This window comes from Barbus barbus, assembly GCF_936440315.1.
Source record: "Barbus barbus genome assembly, chromosome: 7".
Classification (NCBI taxonomy): Eukaryota; Metazoa; Chordata; class Actinopteri; order Cypriniformes; family Cyprinidae; genus Barbus; species Barbus barbus.
In genome coordinates this window covers 4,730,045-4,753,145 of record NC_136735.1, presented here as the reverse complement: position 1 = coordinate 4,753,145, position 23,101 = coordinate 4,730,045, and the positions used below count along the sequence as shown (strand labels likewise).

The 23,101-nt window shown below is 36.5% G+C and overlaps 1 protein-coding gene across 1 annotated transcript; it reads right to left on the bottom strand.

Moving 5' to 3' along the window:
• Positions 1-700: 700 nt before the first annotated feature.
• Positions 701-22,422, bottom strand: LOC306872967 (complement C3-like). Its single transcript, XM_079421940.1, has 41 exons — positions 22,335-22,422; positions 19,135-19,330; positions 18,819-18,981; positions 18,662-18,735; positions 18,380-18,468; positions 17,134-17,216; positions 16,941-17,028; positions 16,716-16,821; positions 16,259-16,379; positions 16,035-16,150; positions 15,784-15,930; positions 15,435-15,638; positions 15,127-15,318; positions 14,896-15,051; positions 14,664-14,793; positions 14,482-14,553; positions 12,856-13,044; positions 12,514-12,628; positions 12,340-12,431; positions 11,973-12,112; positions 11,638-11,847; positions 11,356-11,413; positions 10,646-10,732; positions 10,366-10,569; positions 10,205-10,280; positions 9,944-10,103; positions 8,858-8,953; positions 8,576-8,726; positions 7,957-8,120; positions 7,645-7,803; positions 4,495-4,554; positions 4,312-4,402; positions 3,914-3,962; positions 3,357-3,447; positions 3,103-3,192; positions 2,696-2,801; positions 2,300-2,389; positions 2,109-2,189; positions 1,897-1,980; positions 1,481-1,616; positions 701-1,052 (listed from the first exon to the last, which is right to left on the bottom strand). Exons 1-41 carry the CDS (start codon positions 22,406-22,408, stop codon positions 914-916), a joined length of 4,929 nt encoding a protein of 1,642 aa, XP_079278066.1. The 5' UTR covers positions 22,409-22,422; the 3' UTR covers positions 701-913.
• Positions 22,423-23,101: the final 679 nt, after the last annotated feature.

Sequence of the window (23,101 nt, the reverse complement as noted above, 5' to 3'; positions counted from 1 at the left end):
ATTATGGGTTCAAGGAATCTCTCCTCCCCCCTTTATTTTGGAGAAACTTCCCTTTTATTTTGCATAAACTTTATTTTAGCCAGGGTCCAAACTCAACTGTAACCCCCCCCCCCCCCCCCCAAAAAAAACAATATTTTTTTTACCGGACTTATTATAATAACTGTATCTATTTTAACACAATACTTTTTCTTGTAAAAAATATATTTTTTTGTTTTGTCTGTACTGGTGAATATTAGTACAAATATTATTGTCTTTATTGTGGATTTTTGTGAATTTGTGTTCAAGCCTTCCAAAACAACTACATAAGTCTTTTTTTTAAAAACAGCATAGAGAAGAATTAAAAATGAACCTTCCATTCTGACCTTTCTGTGTGAGTATTATTTGGGCTGAGTGTCACTATGAGGTGATGAACTACAGACTGATGTGCTGTACTATACTCAAATGCACATTTCTCGCCAAAAAGGCGGATGCTAATTTGCTTATATGTATTTGATTTTATTTTACATCCTGCTGAGCTTGAATTATTGGAAAACTGAACTTGCACAACATAAGGTTCATCACAAAACATAAGGTTACTCTGAAGTAAACAGTATAATCAAGCATCTGAGTTCAAAAATTGCATATCGCCATCAATAATAAATCATTACTTTCTAAAATTAGTTGTTTTGGAATAGTGAATAAGGAGATGATCGAAACAGATGATCTTGCTTGACCATATTTATTATGCAAATTTTCTTAGACATGCATGTGTCACAACACCTTAAGAAGAGATAAAAAAAAAAAAAGCAACAGTCAAAATGAATTCGTAACTCATGTTTAACAAACATTTAAAGTTAAAAATGAGGCTATTCTTTCTGTTTTATAATGTTTCATTTAGTCACTTAGCATCTCAAAGCAATAGTCTGGCATTTTATTAGCGGCAGCCGAAGCGCAGATCCTGCTGGAGACTCAACATGCCGTTGTATTTTTCTTTGAGGTCAGCGCTAGTCTTGCTCTCCTCCAAGCTGGGCCAAAACTCCAGCCACGTCCTCTCGCCCAGAGCATACTGACCGCTGGGAGACATCAGAGGAAGAGAATGTTAAAGAACGGCTTACATCAGGCAAAAGAGGTTTATTATATAATATGACATATTCGCAAAATTAGTGTTATCTGCTTTACAGCACAGTAAAGAATGATTCAGAGTTGTGAATAAAATTATTAATGGAGTATGTTTTACAAGAAAATACTATTTCAGTCTTTCTACTTAAAAAAAAAAAAAAGTCTTTGTAATTAATTGTAAACTTTCCTAGCGATTTCTGAGTGAAGATTGTTGCAAAAATAATCCTACACCATACCAGCATGTATATAATTTGACTTAAAAGAGACGGCATGTATAAATTTGACCTTTTGAAAAGTATTTCATATTTCAAGTTCTCTTATCGATACAGATTCACAGATCAGAGGGGGCAAATACTTTGGATCACAGGTCAAATGCACTTACATTCTGCTCTGCAGTTGGACATCATCAGCATGGCCCATGATCAGATAGCTCTCACCCTGCTTCATATTCAAAGCTTCTTTGCAAGAGATCTGTAAGGAAAAGGTACGCTGTTCCCCCTCCACGTCCATTTCTGGACCTACGGAAATGTATGACATGTGACATGTTTGATTTTCTCTCCCTTCCCCTGAGGCGCTGAGTTAGCACTGACACAACATAGCAAAAAATCACCAGTGTCTGGTAAGATAAAGACCATTAAGACCAGACACGAGTAGCTTGATTTGTATGGATTAAATTTATACAAGTCATCAGAAGAACATCTGTAAATGGCTTTGTATCTTACTGCTGAAATAAGCAGGACATTAAAATGGCAGAATTTATAAATGTTAACAAACTGTGGTTGGAGTGAGGCGCTATACCTGTTTTGAGGGCAAGTTCAATCCTCACGTCGTAATAGACTGTTAAGGCGTCCTCACGTTCTCTCAAAACAACAGCTTTATAAACTGTAAAAATGCATTAGATTTATGTAGCATCTTATTTATCACCAACTTAACTAATAATTATATATATAAGTCTGAAAACACTCTCACTCATTGCACCAAAACATATACACACACACATAATAAATTACCGTAATTTATTTTAGGATCACAGGCTTTCCTATTACGGTGAGCCTCAAGAATTTTCTCCTTCTTTTGAAGGCTGCAGTTTTCTGTTTCAGCAATGGAAAGAGAAATGAACCTGCTGTAGATTAACGATATAACTTTGAATGTCTTCTTTGCACATTTTTTTGGGAATCGTTATAACAATGAAACACGCTACCTTCGGCACACTGACAGACATCGTTCTTGCAGATTTTCTGAAGAGCTCCTTCCTTCCTGGTTGGATGATAAAACTTCACACAGCGATTTTCTAAACATTGAAGAATGACATGGGTCACACAACTTTCATTGTGCTGCAGCATCAGTGATATTAAAGAAGTCAGCAGTTAAAATAATGTTAAAACAAGTCATAAATATAATAAGAAAATGTCAGTGGCTCAATGAGATTTTTAGTTTTTTGAGAATTTGTTTATGTAATGTAAAATGTACAGTCTTTATGCAGTACATTAACAATGATTTGGTACAATTACAATGCATTATAATGCAGTCAGACTAAATATGCAGGTGTGATTGCTTAAACCAATATCACATTTTTGCTTCCACATGAGCTTCATACCTATAGAGTAGTATTCATATACAGTGACTGCTGCTGGTTGAAGGAAGCCTCCATTCATTATTCTGTGCAGCCGGAATGAAATCTTATCTTCCCTGGTATGAGAAATCTGCAGAGAGTAGAAAGGCAGAAAGCAGACACCTTATAGTAAGCATCTAGAAGGGATTTTTCATTTGCATGGAGAAAGATAACTGACTTAAAACCTTTTTTTTTAGCTGGTGAAAATACTAGGGTTCTAATAATTTGGGCCACCACTGTATGTAGTCATTCACACAATAATCACTAATTATGGTATACTAATGTTCTCTTGATGATAGCCTCACTTATCAAGCCTTTGGTAATGATGCCACCTTTTTTACATTACAACATTTTTTTTAACGGTGTTTTTAATGTAAAACTGACACAGAGACCTTGTCCAGGTAGATGATTAGGGATCCTCGCTCTGAAAGCTGTTTGTTCATCTCAAATTTCTGAATTAACCTGTCATGTCCAGTTGACAGCTACAAACAGAAACAACAAGTTAGTATTGGAGAGTTTGACAGTGTGGCCACCGTAACATCTAGTGGAGCACAGAGAATGGAAATTGTGAAAAAAATTGAGCAAAAAAAATCATATTTTAATTTTGTCAAAAGCAAATGTGAATAATGAAAGTGTGATTTCATACCGCCTTAAGATCATTCTCATCCACAACAAATCCTGTCAATAAAGATATGTCCAATATAGACATGGTGGCGTCTCTGTCAGCAGACAGATATCTGTGGAGTCATCAAAACAAATGTAAGCTTTCTATAGTACTAATGGCACTGCAAGAATAAGGGATTCAGACAGATCTCCCAAACTCTCCCTGCATTTGATTATACTGGGGCAGGAGAGAATATTTTTATAATGTTGGAAAAATAAAATAAATAAACAGCAGCTGCAACAGAATAGAATAAAGGTCATAATAAAGCACTGTAATTCTTGCCACAACCTTGGAGTGGACACAGTGTTGGTTAAACAGTAATGTATTTAATCAAGGATTATTCACTGTACAGGGTTGTGTTTGCCAAAAGCATCGTTAGCTAACTCTGGTTTTGAGTCCCATTGAACTCTATTGGTAACGACGGAACTTGCGACCATGGTTGCTTTTGGGAAACACACCCCAGAGTGATATTTGAAAGTTTTAACTTTTATCAGTTTATTAGGGCAGAAACATGATGAAAATTGAACATATTTGCACACCTGGTACTGATAATGAGTTTGTAACTCTCAGTTGCTCCTTGATATGTTACTAAAAAAAAAAAAAAGAAAGACAAATTTCCTTTTATTTTCCATATTTATAGTTGCTTTGGATAATTCATGTGGCAAATAAATAAATGTGAATGTACACAAGATAGTAAGGGGCAATTATCACAAAACCGGTAAGGCCAATTTTAGGACCATCAAGATTTCACGAATTTCAAAATTATTAACATTTTGCACTTTAAGCAGAAGGGCTTCATTTTCTTTTTTATGCAAAACATAACCACCAAATGACACCAGTGACAGAGCAGCATGAAATTATTAGTATTTTTAGCATCAATTATTTAAATTAGAAATATATTGTATTTATGATCAAAAAGAGGCTAATCAAATGTAACCTTTTTTATCGCTTTCAAAAGCCAAAGAAAGCTCAAAGTTCTTGCAAGTGCTTTTGCTTTCTTTTGGTTTTGCATAGTACTCAGTCACAACCTGCAGAGGAGAAAGCAACACAATTAAAGACAGTATCTAAGTATTTGTATTTCAGCATTCATTTCTGATTATTACTTTCTTCAGTCACTCACAGTTACAGAGGACTCTCCAGAACCCTTGGCACTGATGGTAATCTGCCTGTTGGATGGAATCTGTTGATAAAATAAAATAAAAAAATAGCAACAATAAACATACAGTGCCCTCCATAAGTATTGGAACAGTAAAGACAAAATTGCTCTGTTGGCTGTGGAGTCAAGACATTTACAAATATGATTAAAAGATGAATATGAGACAAAACTACAGAATGTCATATTTTATTATTGGGTGATTCAACACATAGATGTTTTACCAGCTGAGAAGTTCAGCACTTTTAGAGTTTCATCCCTCTATCTGATGTGAGCATAAGTATTGGAACAGTTGCCTCACAGGTCTCTCTAAGTGATCAGCTGTGTCCTGTTGCATTAATTCTTCAGATATTAAAAGCAGTGAATGTGTCGTATAAGTTATATCCATTACTTCTGGATTCTGAATCCTGCATTCGATGATGACACACACAAACCAGGATGAAGACGAGGGAGCTGACTTTGAGAGAAAAGCAAGCAAGTTGGATGCTAAAAGAAAACAGAAAGTCAGTTAGAGCTCTAGCAAAAACAAAGGGCATGGAGAAATCAAGAGTTTGGAAACCACCAGCGACACCAGCAACCAACAACGACCTGATCGGCTGAGAAAACAACAGTAGTTGATGACAGACAAATCATAAAAGCTGTGAAAATGAATTCTAAAAGACGTGTCTGTAAAATCACCAACAACTTCCAGAAAACTGGGGTGATGCTCTGACAATCTACTGTCCTCAGGAGACTTTGACACAGAATTACAGATGCTACACAGCAAGATGCAAACCTCTGACCAGCACCAAAAATAGAAAGGCAAGATTAGAGTTTGCAAAAAAAGCAGCATGATTATGGACCGATGAGACAAAGATGAAATGTTATCTAAGTGATGGGAAAGCAAAAACGTGGAGAAAAAAAGGGAACTGAAAATGATCCCAAGCATACAGCCTCATCTGTAAAGCATGGTGGAGGTGGTGTCATGGTATGGGCATGCATGGCTGTCTCTGGAACAGGCCCTCTCAACTTTACTGATGACTTAATGTATGATGACAGTAGAAGAATGAATTTGGAAGGGTACAAAACCATCTTGCCTACCAATATTCAAGAAAATGCCACCAGATTCATTGGGAAGTGCTTCATATTGCATCAGGACAATGACCCAAAACACCCTGCCAGTTCAGTCAAGGAATTTATAAGGGCAAAGAAATGGAAAGTTTTAGATTGCCCAAGTTAATCTCCAGATTTAAATCTGATTGAACATGAATTTCACCAGCTGAAGAGGAGAGGAAAGGCAGAAGTCGTGGCCTAATGGTTAGAGAGTCGGACTTGTAATCCGAAGGTTGCGGGTTCGAGTCTCGGGCCGGCAGGGATTGTAGGTGGGGGGAGTGAATGTCCAGCGCTCTCTCCACCTTCAATACCATGACTGAGGTGCCCTTGAGCAAGGCACCGAACCCCCAACTGCTCCCCGGGCGCCGCAGCATAAATGGCTGCCCACTGCTCCGGGTGTGTGTTCACGGTGTGTGTGTGTGTTCACTGCTGTGTGTGTGGACGTTGGATGGGTTAAATGCAGAGCACGAATTCCGAGTATGGGTCACCATACTTGGCTGAATGTCACTTCACTCACTTCAGAAACTCCCCAAAACAAGCAACAATTGGAATTGGCTGCATTAAAGGCTGGGAAAAGAATTTCAAAGGATGAGAGCAAGAGTCTGGTGATGTCTTTGGGTCACAGACTCACTGCTGTGATTGTGCGCAAGGGATCTGCAACTAAATAATAGCTTTTAATCTTTTATATCTGCCTTATGTTCAACTGTCCCAATACTTATGCTCACATCAATGAGTGGGATGAACTCTAAAAGTGCTGTTCTTTTTATTTGGTAAAACATATGTGTTGAAACGCCTAATAATAAAATGTGACATTATGTAAATTTGTCTCATATTCATCTTTTAATCATAATTAATTAGCAAATATCTTGACTCCACAGCCAACAGAGCAATTCTGTCTTTACTGTTCCAATACTTATGGAGGGCATTGTATATAAAAATATTAGGGCTGTCAAAGTTAACGTGTTAACGCATGCTATTAATCTAAAAATTTTAATGCGTTAATATTTTTTTTACGCAAATTAATCGTTTGATAAGGTTTGACCCCAACTTCTTGCCATCATCGCAGCGCGGAAGGTAATCATTGCCTGCGTCCCAATGTGCATACTATCCATCCTAAATTCCATGTAAATTCAAATTTTAGTAAGTTTCAATACTATTCAGGGAAGATAGGGTGAATAGTAGGCACATTGGGATGCAGGGATTGCATGATTATGAGGCGCCGGGCTAGACGAAAGTGAAACGAATGCAGAGAGAGACAGAGAGAGAGAGAGCAACAGTGCGCAAGAGATATGTATACTCATATGTGATAAGGGTACAGCGAACCAGTGTTGCAGAACAGGTCCAATTCTTCTTCATAATGCATTTTATCATAATACTTCATGTAAGGTCGCAAGAAAATGTTTTGTTGTATTTATTTAGAAATACTTTTGATAATAGTTGGGTAAATGTGTACTGGGATTGAAGCGATGTGGCTTGGTAAACGTTTTATTGCCAGTATTAAGGCAGATAACGGCTGAATAAAAACAAAAGAATAACAAGGAATATGTCTCATACCTGGCGGAGATGTGAAAGGTTCTGTTTCCTTAAACTAGTTTGTCATGCATTCCTTTATTTCAACACATTTACAGGTAAATCCTAGTATTTTAAATTTGCCATTAATCGTGATTAATCACAGTCCAGGACTGTGATTAACGCGATAAAATTTTTTTATCGATTGACAGCACTAAAAAATATTCATCTTTATAAAAGAGATCAAATGTAGCTTATTAATATTAGGCTGAAAAATAGAAGTTTCATCTTAAACCAGGTATACATCAACGATAGTCGCTGATAAAATATGACCACAGAGACTTGTTGCATTAACTTTTTGCATATAGTCTTAACTGCATAAATGAAATATAGATTAATCCTTGTTAAATACCACCATTCCACAATAATGATTCATTCTTCTTATCAAGCGTTTATGTTCACTTAAGACATAACCGACTGCGTTTCAGCGAATTCTTACTTTCACCACAAACTCACCTTTTCTGTTTGTGTAAGATGAGAGTTCTCTTTGCTGAACTTCCACACAATCGGCTGCTGGCTGCCTTCCACTCGGATCGTCATCTCCAGGTCTAACTGCTTTATGTCTTTCACATGAATCCTGTACTCGGCTACGGCCTGAAACACCATGATGGTGGCCTGGGATGGAGGAGACAAGTTTAAATGGTTTTTCATGTGTAGGCTTCAACTTTTTGGTCCTAAAATAGTTTATGGTCTTTTCCTAAATGTTGCATATTGAACATGTGCACAGATATGCAACGCAGATGTGCATGTTGGATGTAAACTACAAACCTGAGTCGTGCCGTATCCTCCATTGTACTGCCTCTGGTTGTTGAGCCAGTTTACGATGGGAGCTGCACTCTGGAAGTCTTGAGCTTTTGCAAGAGCAAGTAGCGCATAGGCCGAAGCCTCTAAAGTAAAGCTACTACTTCCAGGGACAGGCCAGTGACTTCCATCTGTTCGGGATTAATTCAATTCAGTTTTATTTGTATAGCACTTTTCACCATACAGATTGTTTCTGAGCATCTGTACTTTTTGTTTATGGAGAGCAGATGAAAAAAAATACAATCAGATGTTATACTTCTTGACTTTTAGTTTTATATTGTGTTATAACTGTCGATTTGTTTATGCCAATCATCAATCATTAAGCTTGTATCTTTGTCTTCATTGCTTTGAATGACGTAATGTAAATGTGATATTGCTATGCATCTTAATCCTTTAGCTTTGATACCTAGGCAAGTACAACAAGAAATGTTAATGCTGTGTGAAATAGGTGCATTGTTGACTCTTAAGCACAAATACATGTAACATCTGAACATTTAAGCACAAATAAACAGACAAAGCACACTGTTTTCTGAACAGGTTAAACTAACTGTTTACATGAATTCAACATAAATGGCTGTATCTTTACCTGCAGAGGCTTTTCTCAACAGGACTTGTTTGTCAAGTGCATTTCCATTGGCAAGAGCATAAGATGTCATAGCCACTGCATAAGGATTTGTCAGAACATGTAACTGAGATCTGAGGTACACAATGGCTTTGTTTATGCTGCTGTCAAGACTCTAAAGAGGAATAATAATAAGAAAAAAACTGTTAAATACATGGAGTAGCATACAAAAATTAACAAATTGATCTAGAAACGCATTAGCTTTTTCAAGGGTTGCATTTTAACTCAAAGCCCAGCAGGACTCACTAAGATTTGGCCGATACAAATGCCCCTCCCCTCCTGCAGGGCAATGAGCACAAAAGCCGTCATGGATGCTTGTGAATCTCCCCCACGTACGTTCCCCTGTGCACAGTGAAGAAATAGTGATATCAGAAATAATTAAAGGTGTGGTCACATTTATCATTGCTCTGTGAAATTTTGTGGGTGAAATCTAATCATTTCAATGAGAAACGGAGCAATATAGAATATCACCAAATAAAACCTCCTGCAACAAAGAAATCTCCCTACACGAATTGGCAGCGCTGACCACTAACAAACTTTCTGGTTGATGTTCAGCAGTGACTTCTGTGTGGGCGGAGACTCAAAACTTAGCAACAAATCAAAACAGAAGAACCAGTTGGATGAGCAGAATCTTCTCTGCCAGTTTAAGTGCAACAAATCATTTCAATATTATACAATTATCCATAAAAAGAGGCTGTTTGGATGAGAGGTTGGTCTGTATGCTGGTAGAATAGCACTGTGTGTTTGTTTCTTAATTTTGATTACTGTATTTTATTCATGCTAAATTGTGCCGAGCTATGGTAAGTGTAATCACACTTTAAGATTGAGAAGATAAATTATGAGGTTTATATTGGTAGTTAAATACATCCTTGCAGGTTAATGCTGCTGTGGAATATTTTCAATGTTGAAATGCTTTCTTCATATTCCAGCTTAATCTGGTGAGAAAACACTAATTCTGTTTGTTTGAAGAGTTCAAAACTTAAACAATGGTTTGGAGTGATCTTATTTGACCAATGGCAATAGCAGTGTTGGGACCTGTTTGAAAACATTGTTTTGTAATTTTTGCCCCATATAGAGACATACAAATATGATAATAGCTTCAAAGTGGCATCAAAATGCCATGGTGTTGTCACATTTATAGTAAATATCTTATTTTAGTTTGTTCCTTAAACAAATCTCTTATGGGCTTAAGAGAAAGTTTTGGAGTTTGACTTTTTGAAAGAAAGTCGTACATGTTAAGAACTACATGAAAGTGAGTAAAAGATGAGCAATTTTCATTTTGGGGTGAACTGTCCTTTCATTGTTATAGTTTTTAAAACAGGTCTCACTCACAGTCATCTCTCCGTGAATTACAGGGGCATCTTCTCTGAAAACACCATCAGGTAACTGCTTGTTCAGTATGAGCCACTTGAGAGCAGAGCAGATCACATTCCGGTCTATGTTTACGATGTTACTGGCCATGGAAAATACTTTAGCAACATATGCTGTCAACCTTTAGGAGAAAGAAAACCAAAATTAACTCTTAATCATGGTGAAATTCCTGACTGACAGTTCTTACTGACAATCAGAACTATTGAGAAATATATTAGTTACCAGGTGCTGCTTGAACGATTAATCCATGCGGCATAGGACCCATCATTTTTACGATATGCCAACTGTTGATTGTAACCTGTTCATCAAGACAATAAGATGGGCATACTATATGAAACAAATATTTAGGAGGAGAATAGTTGACTTTCCAGTGTGTAGTTTACCTCTCATGATGTATGTAACTGCTGTCTGCCTAAGACCAACCCTCACGGTGTGCCACTGATTGGTTTTGTCCAAGTAATATGTTGCAATGACAGGCATCGTTAGGCCAATCATGTTCTGCTCCCCACAGCCACCAGGCTGGATAATCAAGGAATCCATGGCCTGACCGCTAATAGCCTTCTCTATTGTTATACTGATTGTATCTCCTGTGAGATTGACATACTGGTAAAAACAAGGCCTATATTTATTTGACAAATTTATAGCAGATGTTAGAAGAGTCACCTATTGCTGATACATATGTGCTTGCAGGTGTGTTGGGTGCCTGGTCCCTCAGTATAAGGCTCTTGATAACCTCCACATGTTGACCACCTGTTCCAGAAAGACAAGAACTGTACAGTCACACTTTCAGTTACTGGTGTGGCCATTATTTAGTATCTGATAGAGGCCAGGAGAGACACTGAGGGGCTTTAAGGAATAGTTCACCCAATAATGAAAATTCTCTTATTAATTACACACCCTCATGTCGTTCCAAACCCATAGGACCTTTGTTTATCTTTCGGAACACAAATTAAGATATTTTTGATGAAATCCGAGAGCTTTCTGACCCTGCATAGACAGCAAGGGAACTACCATGTTCAAGGCCCAGAAACATAGTAAGGACATAGATCAAATAGTCTATGTGACACCTGGTTCAACTGTAATTATTATAAATCTATGAGAATACTTTTTGTGTGCAAACAAAACAAAACCAATGACTTTATTCAGCAAATCTTCTCTAAAATAATTAATTACAGAGTTTTCATTTTTGGGTGAACTAACCCTTTACCAGCAGGGTCAGAAATTTACCAGGGCTCAAGACATTTACCAGGGCTCAAGACAAAAGTCTTAAACTTGTAATGTCCATAAAACACTGAATGAGAAGAAAACACTTCTAACAACTCCAAAACATTAAGTAAAATTCCCATATAAAGGTTTTGTTGGAATCCCCTTACCTCTCTTAGAAGGACTGAATTGTAGATTTTCATTAAGTTTGGTCAAAACACCTTCAGACTAAAGAAACGAAGTGAACAATGAGTGAGAGAGTAAATAAAGGATGTGCGCTACATAGTTTAGATTCATATGTGAATGTGTACTGTCTTTAAACCTTGAGAAAAATTGAGGGGAATGTATGCCAGTTATTTTTTATGTCTTTTGGGTTCTGTTCACAATATGCTAAACCTACACTCTGCAATGAACTGTCTTGTTATTTGATCAAGAATATCTAATTTTCTTACCACCACTAGGAGATCTTTCTTCACGCCGTCACTGCCACGTCCTGCAGCAGCTGCCTTCACTTCAATTGCATGGCGTCCCAAAGCTAACGGGACGATGACAAAAGGTACAGAATATGATGATTTAGAATCTACTGTCACAATGGTATGGAACTTTCCTCTCTTGCTAGCCGGGCTGCAGATGTCTTTGGTTTCCATCAGTTCCACACGTACCTACAAGAAAGAAGAAATGAAACTCACACATTCCTAATGAAGAAAGGAAGGCTGATAGTGGCCAAATCATATTCTGTCATCATGCTGAGGGCCTGTGTGATGGTAAACCATTCTTCCAATCTGACCTTTACTTTTCTGCTGTACAAGTTGTGGATAATGGCCTTGATTTCAATTTGCTCATTGCGCACGGCTGAATATGGCAGCTTTAGGTCAATAAAGAAGTTCTTCACCACTGTCATCTCATGGACATCTGCCACACAGATACCTTTGTAGAAAAAAAAGAGATCAGCATCTTATAGAAAGCATGTATTGCAGATCTAGGGCATTGTTATTCCAGTGAGACCAAACAGTACAGAGAAAACACTGAATAACGCAATGAAATTATTGCCTGGGCTAATCAACAGCATGCCACAAAATGCAATACACAAGGGTGAAAATGGCTGTGAACAATACTTTAATATGAAATTTTGTGTTTACAACAAGAGTCTGTACCATGAGTGCTGGACAAGCTGATGGCTGTGATTTCCCAGGTAGTTATGGAGTCTTTCAGCTTGAGTCCATCTCTGGGTAAGGTGGTTGTTTGACTAAAAGAGAGATCATCTTTTAATAAAAACTTGAACATCACTGGCTGAGCACTGACTGTTGGAAACTGCAAGTCAAACTCACCACTGGTGGTTCAGTGATGAACATTTGGGCAAAACCACTTCCTCCCAAAGCCAACTTTCAGGGAAGAGTGTACGTGTCACAATGTCATCAGAGTTCACAAAATCCTCGCTTTCACCTGGGTGTGAATGAGTGGTTTATTTATTTATGCACAACAGAGCCAACTCTTTTCACAAAGTATTTTTCCAATCGAAACTGTTTCTAAATTGTAGAAGCAAAACTTGTAGCACCTATGGGGTAAATTATCCATCTGAAGACACACCTGAAGCACGATCTGACTCCAAACAGATTTGCAAGAGTGAGTTTAAATAGAAATTTGTGCTTTATTATTGAGAATGCTCTTACTGCGGGCTAGAATCTCTTCTTCAGCTGATTTTTTGTCATGGATGATCATCTCAGTGCAGCAGTGCAGGAAAGCCTGTGTGCACTCCTTTCCATCCTGAATGAAAGATGCCCGATACTCACAGGTGTAAAGATCCAATCTCTTTAATCCATCCAAACAGCATTCTCTCTCAATGCCAGAGTATTTGTTCACTGGAGTTAGATCAAGCAAAAGAGGAATAATGGGTCTGATAGTAAGCTTTACAATGCTGTCAAAACTGCATCAATAAATATTGCACAAATGTTGCAAATCTAAGGTTACAGATAATTAGGTTAATCTGAATTGTCTGCTTGGTGCTGATTATGAATGCATTGATACAACACAAATATACAGTACCTCAGCACACGATTCTCAAACATGGTGAAGATCAACACATTTAAAATCAGTAAAAATATGAACTCTGATCCACATGACAGCTAACTGACAGTAACAACAGCAGCAGCAACATAAATTAGGCCAGCAAAATATAAACAATTATAATATTTTATAAAATGTTTTCAAGCTGCAATGCATGCTGGGAACTTGTGCAATGTTGTTCAATGTAAAATAGTTTTTTTAAGATGACTCAATTTGAAAAGTTCTACTAACCAATGTAAAAAAAAGTAGCCTGAACAAAGAATTTTTAGAAGAAGTCAGTTAAAATTTTGGTGTGAACTGAAGAAAAATACTCTAAACATGTCGTTAGCAAAAGTTGTTTCGTTTACCTTACTTAGATACTCAAGTATTTGTTCACAACATATCCAAATGTTCTCCAAACTTTTCAAATTGAGTCTTAAGATTAGTATTGTAATTGCTAAAACTCTTTGGTTTCTCTGACAGATCTTTTAATACTCAGACTGACTTTTATTCATTAGATGAACTAAAGTTTTTAAGTTGTTGGTTGCTAGTTGAGTTAACTTAAAAAGTTGATTGTGATAGGTTGCCTTATTTTGAGGCAATTTTTTTTATTATTATTATTTACAGTGTGGTTATAAGCAGCTAATGTTTCTGTTAGTTTTCTTGGCATCTTCTTTGTCTCTGGCTGGGAGGCCATGAACCGTATGAACCTTTAGAACTTAATCTGAAAAAGTATATTGAAATATATGTGTATATATGAAATATATACACTAATCGCATGCAGTTCCAATGTCTATCAGGCCAAATTTAAGGTCTCTATCTCAAAAGCTAAAAGTTGCACTTGCAAATCTTTTAAACACGATTTCTAGAAAATACTTCCCCTCTCATTCCTCAGGACAAGCCAAGTTCCTCAGACTTATCCCTGATCTTTCTTCGTACCATCTTCAAATCTTGATACAGTGCTGGTCAAATTCTACCCACATATTCCCGATATACCAAACAGTTCATCTGTGATTCATCAGAGTTGATTGCAGTTTCTTGGCAATTATTCTCAAATGAAACCTAATGCCAAACCTTGGGACATGCCATAAGAATTCTGAATGGGAATAAGATTGGGAAATCTGGGGTCTGCCCTTGGTGGTCAAAAGTTGGGTATAATACATCCTATATCTATAACTGCTTTTTAGCTATTTTGATCAATTGATTGATTGATTGATTGATTGATTGATTGAAACGGCTTGCATCTTTCTTACCTAGAGACATCTGGAAATGTACTGTGGCTACATCTCGTCTTTTTCTTCGTGATAAAGATTGGCATTCAGCATCTGGAAAATAATAATGTCAATAGTGGATTTGCTAAGATTAATTAATTGACATGTTATAAAAGTCTGCACATGGATCGTTTTGAACATGTCCAAAAATATTATGCAAGTACTTGTCCTGATGCCAGTGCCTCCAGCAGAGCTGGACTCAAACAGCAGGCCAGCATCGCTGAATACTTCCATACTGTCTTTTCCACTTCCTGCTGTGCAACCAATATCATCTGACTCAACGACATCCCAGATCTGTTTGGGGAGAAGTAAGTCAAAGAAAAAAGGCAATGTCTAGGTAAGAAAATGTTACCTCTTTTCATTTACAATGGAAAAAAATTATTCTGATCTACAAACCTTTGTTTGAGTTATTCTGTTCTTGTTGTTCAGAACATAAACACCTTTATCCACAGCCACCAACCCAACTTTGGCCCCAGGATCTCCTGTTATTCTCAGACCAAAGTCTTCACCGGGCTCATACACATTGACTGGATCGTGAACTTCCACTTTAAGCTGGGAGATCAAAGAACATAGATCAAAATAACAAACTAATGAATTCATGGTGTTGTGTCACCAGGACTAAATTACCGTTCCCATGCACGTGTCCTTCACATCGACCCAGACTGAATCAGACACCACCTCAGATGAGTCCACATGGTAATAAGCCACAAAGCGGAAGGACGGCACCATGTCTTTGGTTACAGGCAGAGATAGAGACACTAGAGATTGTCCTCTTCGCTTAAACCTGTCCACTTGAACAATCTGACCTTTACTCAAGATCTGAAAATGATGCAGATGAAAAACGCTGAATACATTTATAACATTTAACAAACCACATAAGAACAGAGTGTATACAATAATGTCTCTTCTTGTATCATGGTATGACTTTCCCTCACCATGTAGGTGAAATCTTGATCTCTCACTCCTGGACTTCTTCCTAAGTTCAGACTGACTTTCATTTGATCACTGATCTGAAGCTCTGCAGCCCCAATGCCGATGTGCAAGTAGTTGTTAGAGTTGCCTTTGGGCTTGTAGGCCTGAGCCGTCATCTTCTTCACTGCCTGCTGATCACTGCTTAATTGTGGATCTTTGGTCTTTACCTGGAAAGAATATATATATTTTTTTTCTGATGTGCTGAATATGCTCCACTGCTTGTTCATCATCTGTTAACTAATCTATTTTATACTAGATCACCAGAAACTGAAACTGACTGAACATTAGTGCTGTTGAGATGGCAGGTCTTACAGTGATCTCCAGTGTAGAAGATCCTCCTGGAGTGTTGACGGTAGTCTTCGCAATGCCATTGTCTCTTGTTTGACCTCTGACCCCTCCAGGATTGACCTCCACTTCCACATTTTTAGCAGGTGTTTGGTCAGGATTTGTTACATAGACCTTAATGCAAAACCCAGACCAAAAAAATATGGAATGCAGTAAGTGTTTGTTTTTTTTTAACTCCAAATAAGTTTTTTTTTCTTCTCCTGGTTAAAATTTTATACCGAGATGTCGAAGGGCATTCCAGGTTTGAAGAAGTGTGGTGTTCTTTTGAAGTGGATGGTGTACGGTGACGTCACGATCTGAATGCCTTTCTTGTGTGCTTCCACCATTTCACTGCCTGAAACACAAGTATGAGAATAATCAGAATTAAACATATTTTCGAGGCCTAAAAATGTCAATATTGTTGTCCAGCAAGACGGTTCACCAGACTTTTTGTAGTTCTTACCAGACTCGGTTAACACGCTCACTGTAACATATAGTGACTGGCCGACAAGCTGCATGATGTTTGGGAAGGTCTGTAGGATGTGTTTTCTTCTGAGCTCTGCTGTTGCTCTTCCATCCCAGATCTGACATTTAACACAGAACCAATAGTTTGTGTCTGTGGCAGATCAGATCTGTGTGATTGCTGGTGTATATGTCAACTTTTTCTCCACATATGAAAAATCATTATTCATTTATTCATTAGACTCATTATTCTTTTTGTGTGATATAATGAACACATAGAATGTGTTTGTGGGTTTACAGTGTTCACGAGGGCCAAATTTGCATTTCCTTTTCCATTTTTTAAAAAAGGTGATTCAAATGTTGGTTCATAAATGGGGTAACTAATCGTAAAATCTGATATCAGTCTGGTGTTTTCACGGATACATGCATATGTGTGTGTGTGTGTGTGTGTGTAGTACCTGCACTCTCTGTAAGGAGCCTGGTATACTTATCTTCCCTTTATCATTAGTCACCACACCAAATACAACAAATCCATGGCCATTGACTGTCTCTCCAAACAAATACCTTAAGGATACACACACTTATATATACACACACTGATAGCTAATATATTAGCTAAACATTTAATAATGCTATACATTTAGAAACATGCATATTGCCATAAAACTAAAAAAGTACTGTACTTGGCTTCAATATCGACAGTAAGACTGTCATCGTTCACGTAGAAGAAGGCTTTCTGTGGACTCAAAGTGACCTCAAAGCTGGGCAGCACTGCAGGAGGAACAGGAAGAAGCTGAGTTGATATCAGCGGATTGCATATGTTACGGGTTTATCTATGTGCAATGTTGTTTGGTAACAGCTAGCAGAGGCACCTACCGTATTCTTTGACTTCAAACTCACTGGAGAAGTTCTTCTGTGGGCTGTTCTGGTGCCACGCCACAAGTTTCCACAACCCTGGGCTATTTGGACACCAGATGAAAAGGTCATTATCTGTCATTCCACAATCTTATTGAAAGATCTTTCTTTTCTATCTTTGTTTGAACTTAACCCTGATTTTTGTAATTTCCTAATTTTCTACCAAAATAAAAGTATAAATTAAAAAATGTTTTATTGTAAAACAACAAACATTTGTCATTTCACAGTCTTCCTGAAAGATAATAAGTACTTTCCACATATTATATTATATTATATTATATGGTAACACTTTATTTTGATAGTCCACTTTAGACATTCTACTAACAGTAAGTAACTTTGCAACTACATGTCAACTAGCAGTCATTAGAGTATTAGTAGACTGTCTGCTTAATATCTTCTAACACTTTATTTTGATTGGTCCACAACATACAACATACTGACTATCAGAAGCTATGCAAGTACATGTCAATTTATTCTACTAACCCTAAACCTAACCTAAAAGTCTACAGTCAAGAGTTAGTAGACATATAGTTGCAAATTAATGAGAATTAGTTGACATGTAGCTAGTAAGTTACTGCTAGTTACTACTACTAGCTACTAGTTAGTAGAATGTGTAAAGTGGACTATCAAAATAAAGTGTAACCTATCATATTATATCATATCATATATCATACGAATGACAACTGTAATAAAATTTTTTGCTACATTTGTCTGAATTCAACTCTAATTTAGCTATTTCTTACTTTTCTAGCAAATAAAACTAAACAGTATAAATTAAATACATATTTATTTTTTATTGCAAAACAAAATATATTATTTGTCATTTAACAACTTCATTGAAAGATTAATAGGTACATTTCACAAAAATTGTAAAAAAAATTTTTTTAACAAATGTTCCTTATATTAGATTAGATTAGATTAAATTAGATTAGATTAGATACACACTTTACATATTTTATATAGTTAAAAAAGACCTCTTCTAATGGTAAAATATGTAAGTTTAAATAACTTTTCATTCTTTATTTCATGTTAACTCAAGTTAACTAACGTAATGCTAGTTTAAATAATACTTTTCATCGAAAAAGGACATTTAAAATAAAATTAAAAATAAAAGCACAAAGATGGGATGATAATTTGTACTGCATGTTTTGGAAAGAGACTGAGCAATATTAGGTTTTATTCAAACAGGTTGTTCACTCGTCCTCACCTGGCCGGATCCGTCAGGCTGAAGGTTCCAGACACCATTCCTCCACCAGGATAAACAGATTTGCTCTCAAGGCTGATGCCATCAGGTGTCTGCCAACATTGAAGTTGATGTTAAAATATTTCTGAAGCGTGAACACTAACAGCTAAACACATTGACGAGAAGTTTTGTACACATGCAGTACAAAAGTCTCCAAAAGAGACAAAAATCTGCCGTTTTAAGGTTTTGCAGTCTCAAATTTTGGAACATGTTGTACATTCATACACAGACGAAGGACACATTTACCAAGATCTCCACTCTGACTCCACTTTGCACAGGCTGTGTCATGCCTGCACTCAGTGAAAACACCCGGTAATAAACTACAGGGAGAAGACAAGTATTAGGCCAGCTTGGTGCAAGAACTATGATGGAAACAAATGCAGAGCAGCAAATATTAGCGCACCTGTGCTGTCTGGAGTGTAGATGGTCTTGTCGGTCTGTAACACTATGTGTCCAGACTGAAAGATCACCATGACCTTTTTCTCCAGCAGCTTCTGTGGAAACTGAGCTTGCAGGACGGCATATTGCTGCGCTCCTTTCTCAAAGGAAAACACATTTCCGGGTATCTACAGACACACCATACAAGGAGAAAAAAAACACTCTGAAACACAGCAAACTAGCATTCATTGTGCTAACATAGTCAAATTTCACTGTAAAACACATCTACACATTTTTGACAGCCTCCACCCAAAAGCATTGGTGTGAGAGGAGCGCCTCACCTCGATCTCGACCAGATCCTGGTAGTTCTTGGCGGCTGTCAGAGTAACCGACACGCTCGCCACTTCAAGGTTGTTATCTTTAGGGCTTCTTACTGAGATTTTAACATTCAGACTGGCTCCAGAGTAGTCCTGCGCCTCCACGAACACTTTCTCTGGGGACCCCACCTTCAGTATATTGGGTGCAGAGAGAATGTACCTAAACACAACACATTAATTTAGGAGGAACGGTTCTCATTTCACAGATAGCACTTTTACAAAAGACACGGCACTACATTTGTTTACTGAAAATGAGTGCTGCCCAAGAAGATAACTTATGAGATGAATTAAATATATTTCATTCTGTTTCGAGTGATTTGGTTTGAAGAGTTATAATCTCTTCTGTCAAAAGTGAATGCACAAAGCACACAGGGCTCTAAAGGAAAGACCTTAGCAGCTAATTTGCATATAAGCATACAAGCGATATAATGATATATGGCAATAAATTGAGGTTAAAATTAATACATTGTAGCTTAACAGTAATATTTGAATTGTATATTAATATTTTTGTTATAATATTCCTATTGATATATAAATTTTAATAGTAATTAATTGTAATAATTGTATTTCTTAAGCTAATTTGTTTTAAAATATTTGCCTTAAACGTTTACCATTTTCCTATAAATTATATTTCCTATAAATCTCCACAGCTGGAAAAAATAAAATCCTCACCTTCAAGCAATATAAATTATATAATTATATTAATGTTAAAATAAATATATCATTAATGTTGTATTAATATTATTATAATGCTTAATAATAATTTGTATTTATTAATAGTAATATTAGAATTTATATTTAACAATACATTAAGTATATATATATATTAGAGTATATTTAAGCTACTGTATAAGAGATGATTAAGAATTTGCTAATTCCTTTATCTTCATTTAATTTAGTGCAAAAATTCACCTTTTGATTATTTGGTTTGGGAGTCTTGACTTTTTTTGCCCGTTTGCTTTTTTTCTTCTATAAATAGATGTATTTATTAATTACATAAATAAATGAATAATTAATCCAGTTCATTATTACAACAGCTCAACAAGCATAACGTATTATTTACAAGCAATACAAATGATGTAAATAAATGAACGTTAAAACCTAACATTACTATTGCATTAATATTAATACAGGTATAATAGCAACTTAATGCTATTTTATATGCTGTTCTACTTATTTAAACACACACACACACACACACACATCCTACCAGAAAAAAAAAAAAAAAAAAAACAGTTTTGTGAATTTAGTATTTTGTCACGTCATTGCATTGTTTAGAGCATAAGAACAAAAAATGAACAATTATATTTCATATGTTATGCCATCGGGACTTTGAAAATTACCTTTATGTTTTTTTAATAAAAATAAAAAGGCATGAAAAGGCAAAAAACAGTGGATTTTTTCTTTTAATCACAAATATTTTAATTTTTTTATACCAAACTTTTTATAAAGATGATTCTCAACTACGTAATGAAAAAAAAAAGTTTTTTTTTTATGAAAATGTATGTAGAATGGAGAATGGCCATAAACACGTTTTTTACATTATATGCAATGTATCTATAAACTGTATCTAATTTGCATATTTATTTCTTTTTTGGGGGGGGGGGGGCAGCTGATGTCCTGTTTATTAAACTTATTTAGATTAGAAACCCCATAACATTTTTCTGAGATGTTTATTTATGGCAAAAAAAAAATTGTGATATTTAAGTGATAATTACAAAATAGTATCATATTTACATAAGGGTGTTACACTTGATCAATAAATGAATGTCAGCCATTTTTAAAGACCAAGGAGAGGGAGTGGTCATTTAACATCCAATCATTTGGTATCTCTGAAAAGCCCTGAATGTGCTCTGTACAGGACATCCAGACTTAAAACTGTGACATGTAACGTCGCAGAGAAATGGCTAAAATATAATGTCCTCTACAGAGGACAAAACTCCATAGCTGGTAGTCAGGATATATATCACTGATACCTTTTTTTTTTTTTTTTTAATGATGAAAAAGATCTTGTTTTATCAAAGGCAACACTTAATAATATCTCATATCAAAGCAAGGTTTTTTTTTCGGTGACACATGCATGTTTCATAAGGTTTCAAAGTTGTGTCCCCATTTTTTAATTAAAATATAAAAACAAATCTGGGTATATCAGTGGCAGCTGTCACTCTAAACCAGCGGTTCTTAATCCTGGTCCTCGTGACCCCCCGCTCTGCACATTTTGTATGTTTCTCTTAGCACTTCAGGGGTTTGTTCCATTCTACTATAAGAGCCCTGCGATGTGGACATCTCAGAATGATTCCAGTTTGAAAGAAGCGTATATGTTCCATTCAAAGGGCATTAAAGTGTGCAAGACGTGACTTCTATGCAAATCTCATGATTATGGTTAAATAACAATCACACTTCCGGAGTAAGTTTTGTCTGTGTGTGGAGACGCTGCAGACTGTGGTGTAGTGCAAATCTGTGTTCTGAAGTGAAGTAAAGTTCAAAGTAAAGTGCAGGGAGTAGAGAACAGTAGGGAATATGTCAATCGGAACACAGTTCATTCATGGAGCTCTCTTCTAACGAGCTGGTTAATTGATTCATTTTTTGATAGTTAAAATGACTACAAATTCAGGTTTTTGTCACCACCATCAGATGTGCCAGCTCTGTCAGATTAATATTTTGATAATATTTGATTATGATATTTTAGATTTTTGAGGAATTGTTGGTCACATGTGAAAGTGTAATCTGTCTGCCAACATGAGAATGCGTTTTGAAAACATCTTGTTTGCTGTTAAAGATAAGCTGCTGTTTGCTGTTAAAGTCGAAATTATATTACACAGCCCAAGGTAAAAAGCACATTTTGATAAAAAAAAGAGAAAAGTTGGGAGGTTGCATCAAAGCATAGCTCAGTGGCTTAGTACACACAAGACACATACAAGTAGTTTCATTTGTCTGAGTACAAGGTTTTGTCCCACTACTCAAGAGTCAGTGACATAATTTATTTGTTATTATTTATTATTCAGAAAGTTTCGCATGAACTTTTCCCAATAAAGATCTGTAATTATATGAAGTGCGCCTACTAAGAAATGCATCAATTTTATATAAACTCCGAAGCTTTAGATAAGAGAAGGTGTTACATTACATGTTAGGCGCAGTCCTAGTGTGTGTGTTGTGGTACTCACAGGGGGGTGCAGAGAGAGAGGAGAGGTAATGAAACGACAACAGCCGCCAGACACAGCGAGTCCACGCGCATCATGCCTGTCTGTCTGATGGGCTCCGAACTAAAGTACCAGACACTAATTCACAATTTATTCATCCTCCCTCATCATCACCATCCTCCTCCTCCTCCTCGCTGTCAGTTATTGGGTAAGATGGGTGGAGGGACCTGCACCATGATTCAGCGGAGGACTATAATGTGCGATAAAGTTGTGACACCTTGTCTTTCCTCTTCTCTCTCTCTGGTTCAGAGTGTCACAGCCAGTGTTGGGGAAGGTTACTTTTAAAAGTAATCCATTACAATATTGTGTTACTCCCTAAAATAAGTAACTAATTGCGTTACGTAGCTACTTTTTATGGAAACTACTGCGTTACGTTTTTTAAATATGAGCAGGGCTTGATTATTTTTTAATACAAGAAGTTCTAATCATAGCAAATGTAAAAGCCCTTTCACACCAAAAAGTGTAATGAATAAACCTCAGGCTGAAGGAAGAGTAAATTCCTGTCTGAAGAACGCAGAAGAAAAAGGTTCAACACTCTTCAGCAATAAAAAAAACAATGAAGCACAATTGTTAGTTTATCTAAAGTCATTTTTGCTGATTAGTATGGTTGAACTGGATCATCAAAGGTCAGCAGCAAAGACATTGGTTAATAAAATGGGATTAGATACATTTGTGTTGTTTAACATTTAATTATTGCAGGTTTGCTTCATATTCTGAGTTTGCATTTCACT

Bases quoted from the DNA above. Each gene is read 5' to 3' on its own strand.
- LOC306872967 (XM_079421940.1), bottom strand. From the start codon at position 22,408: ATGATGCGCGTGGACTCGCTGTGTCTGGCGGCTGTTGTCGTTTCATTA. The intron at 17,029-17,133 runs GTAGGTGCCTCT...TTCCTCCTGCAG, and splicing joins GTTTGAAGTCAAAGAATACG to TGCTGCCCAGCTTTGAGGTC. The intron at 8,954-9,943 runs GTGAGTGAGACC...CACTGTGCACAG, and splicing joins TAATTCACGGAGAGATGACT to GGGAACGTACGTGGGGGAGA.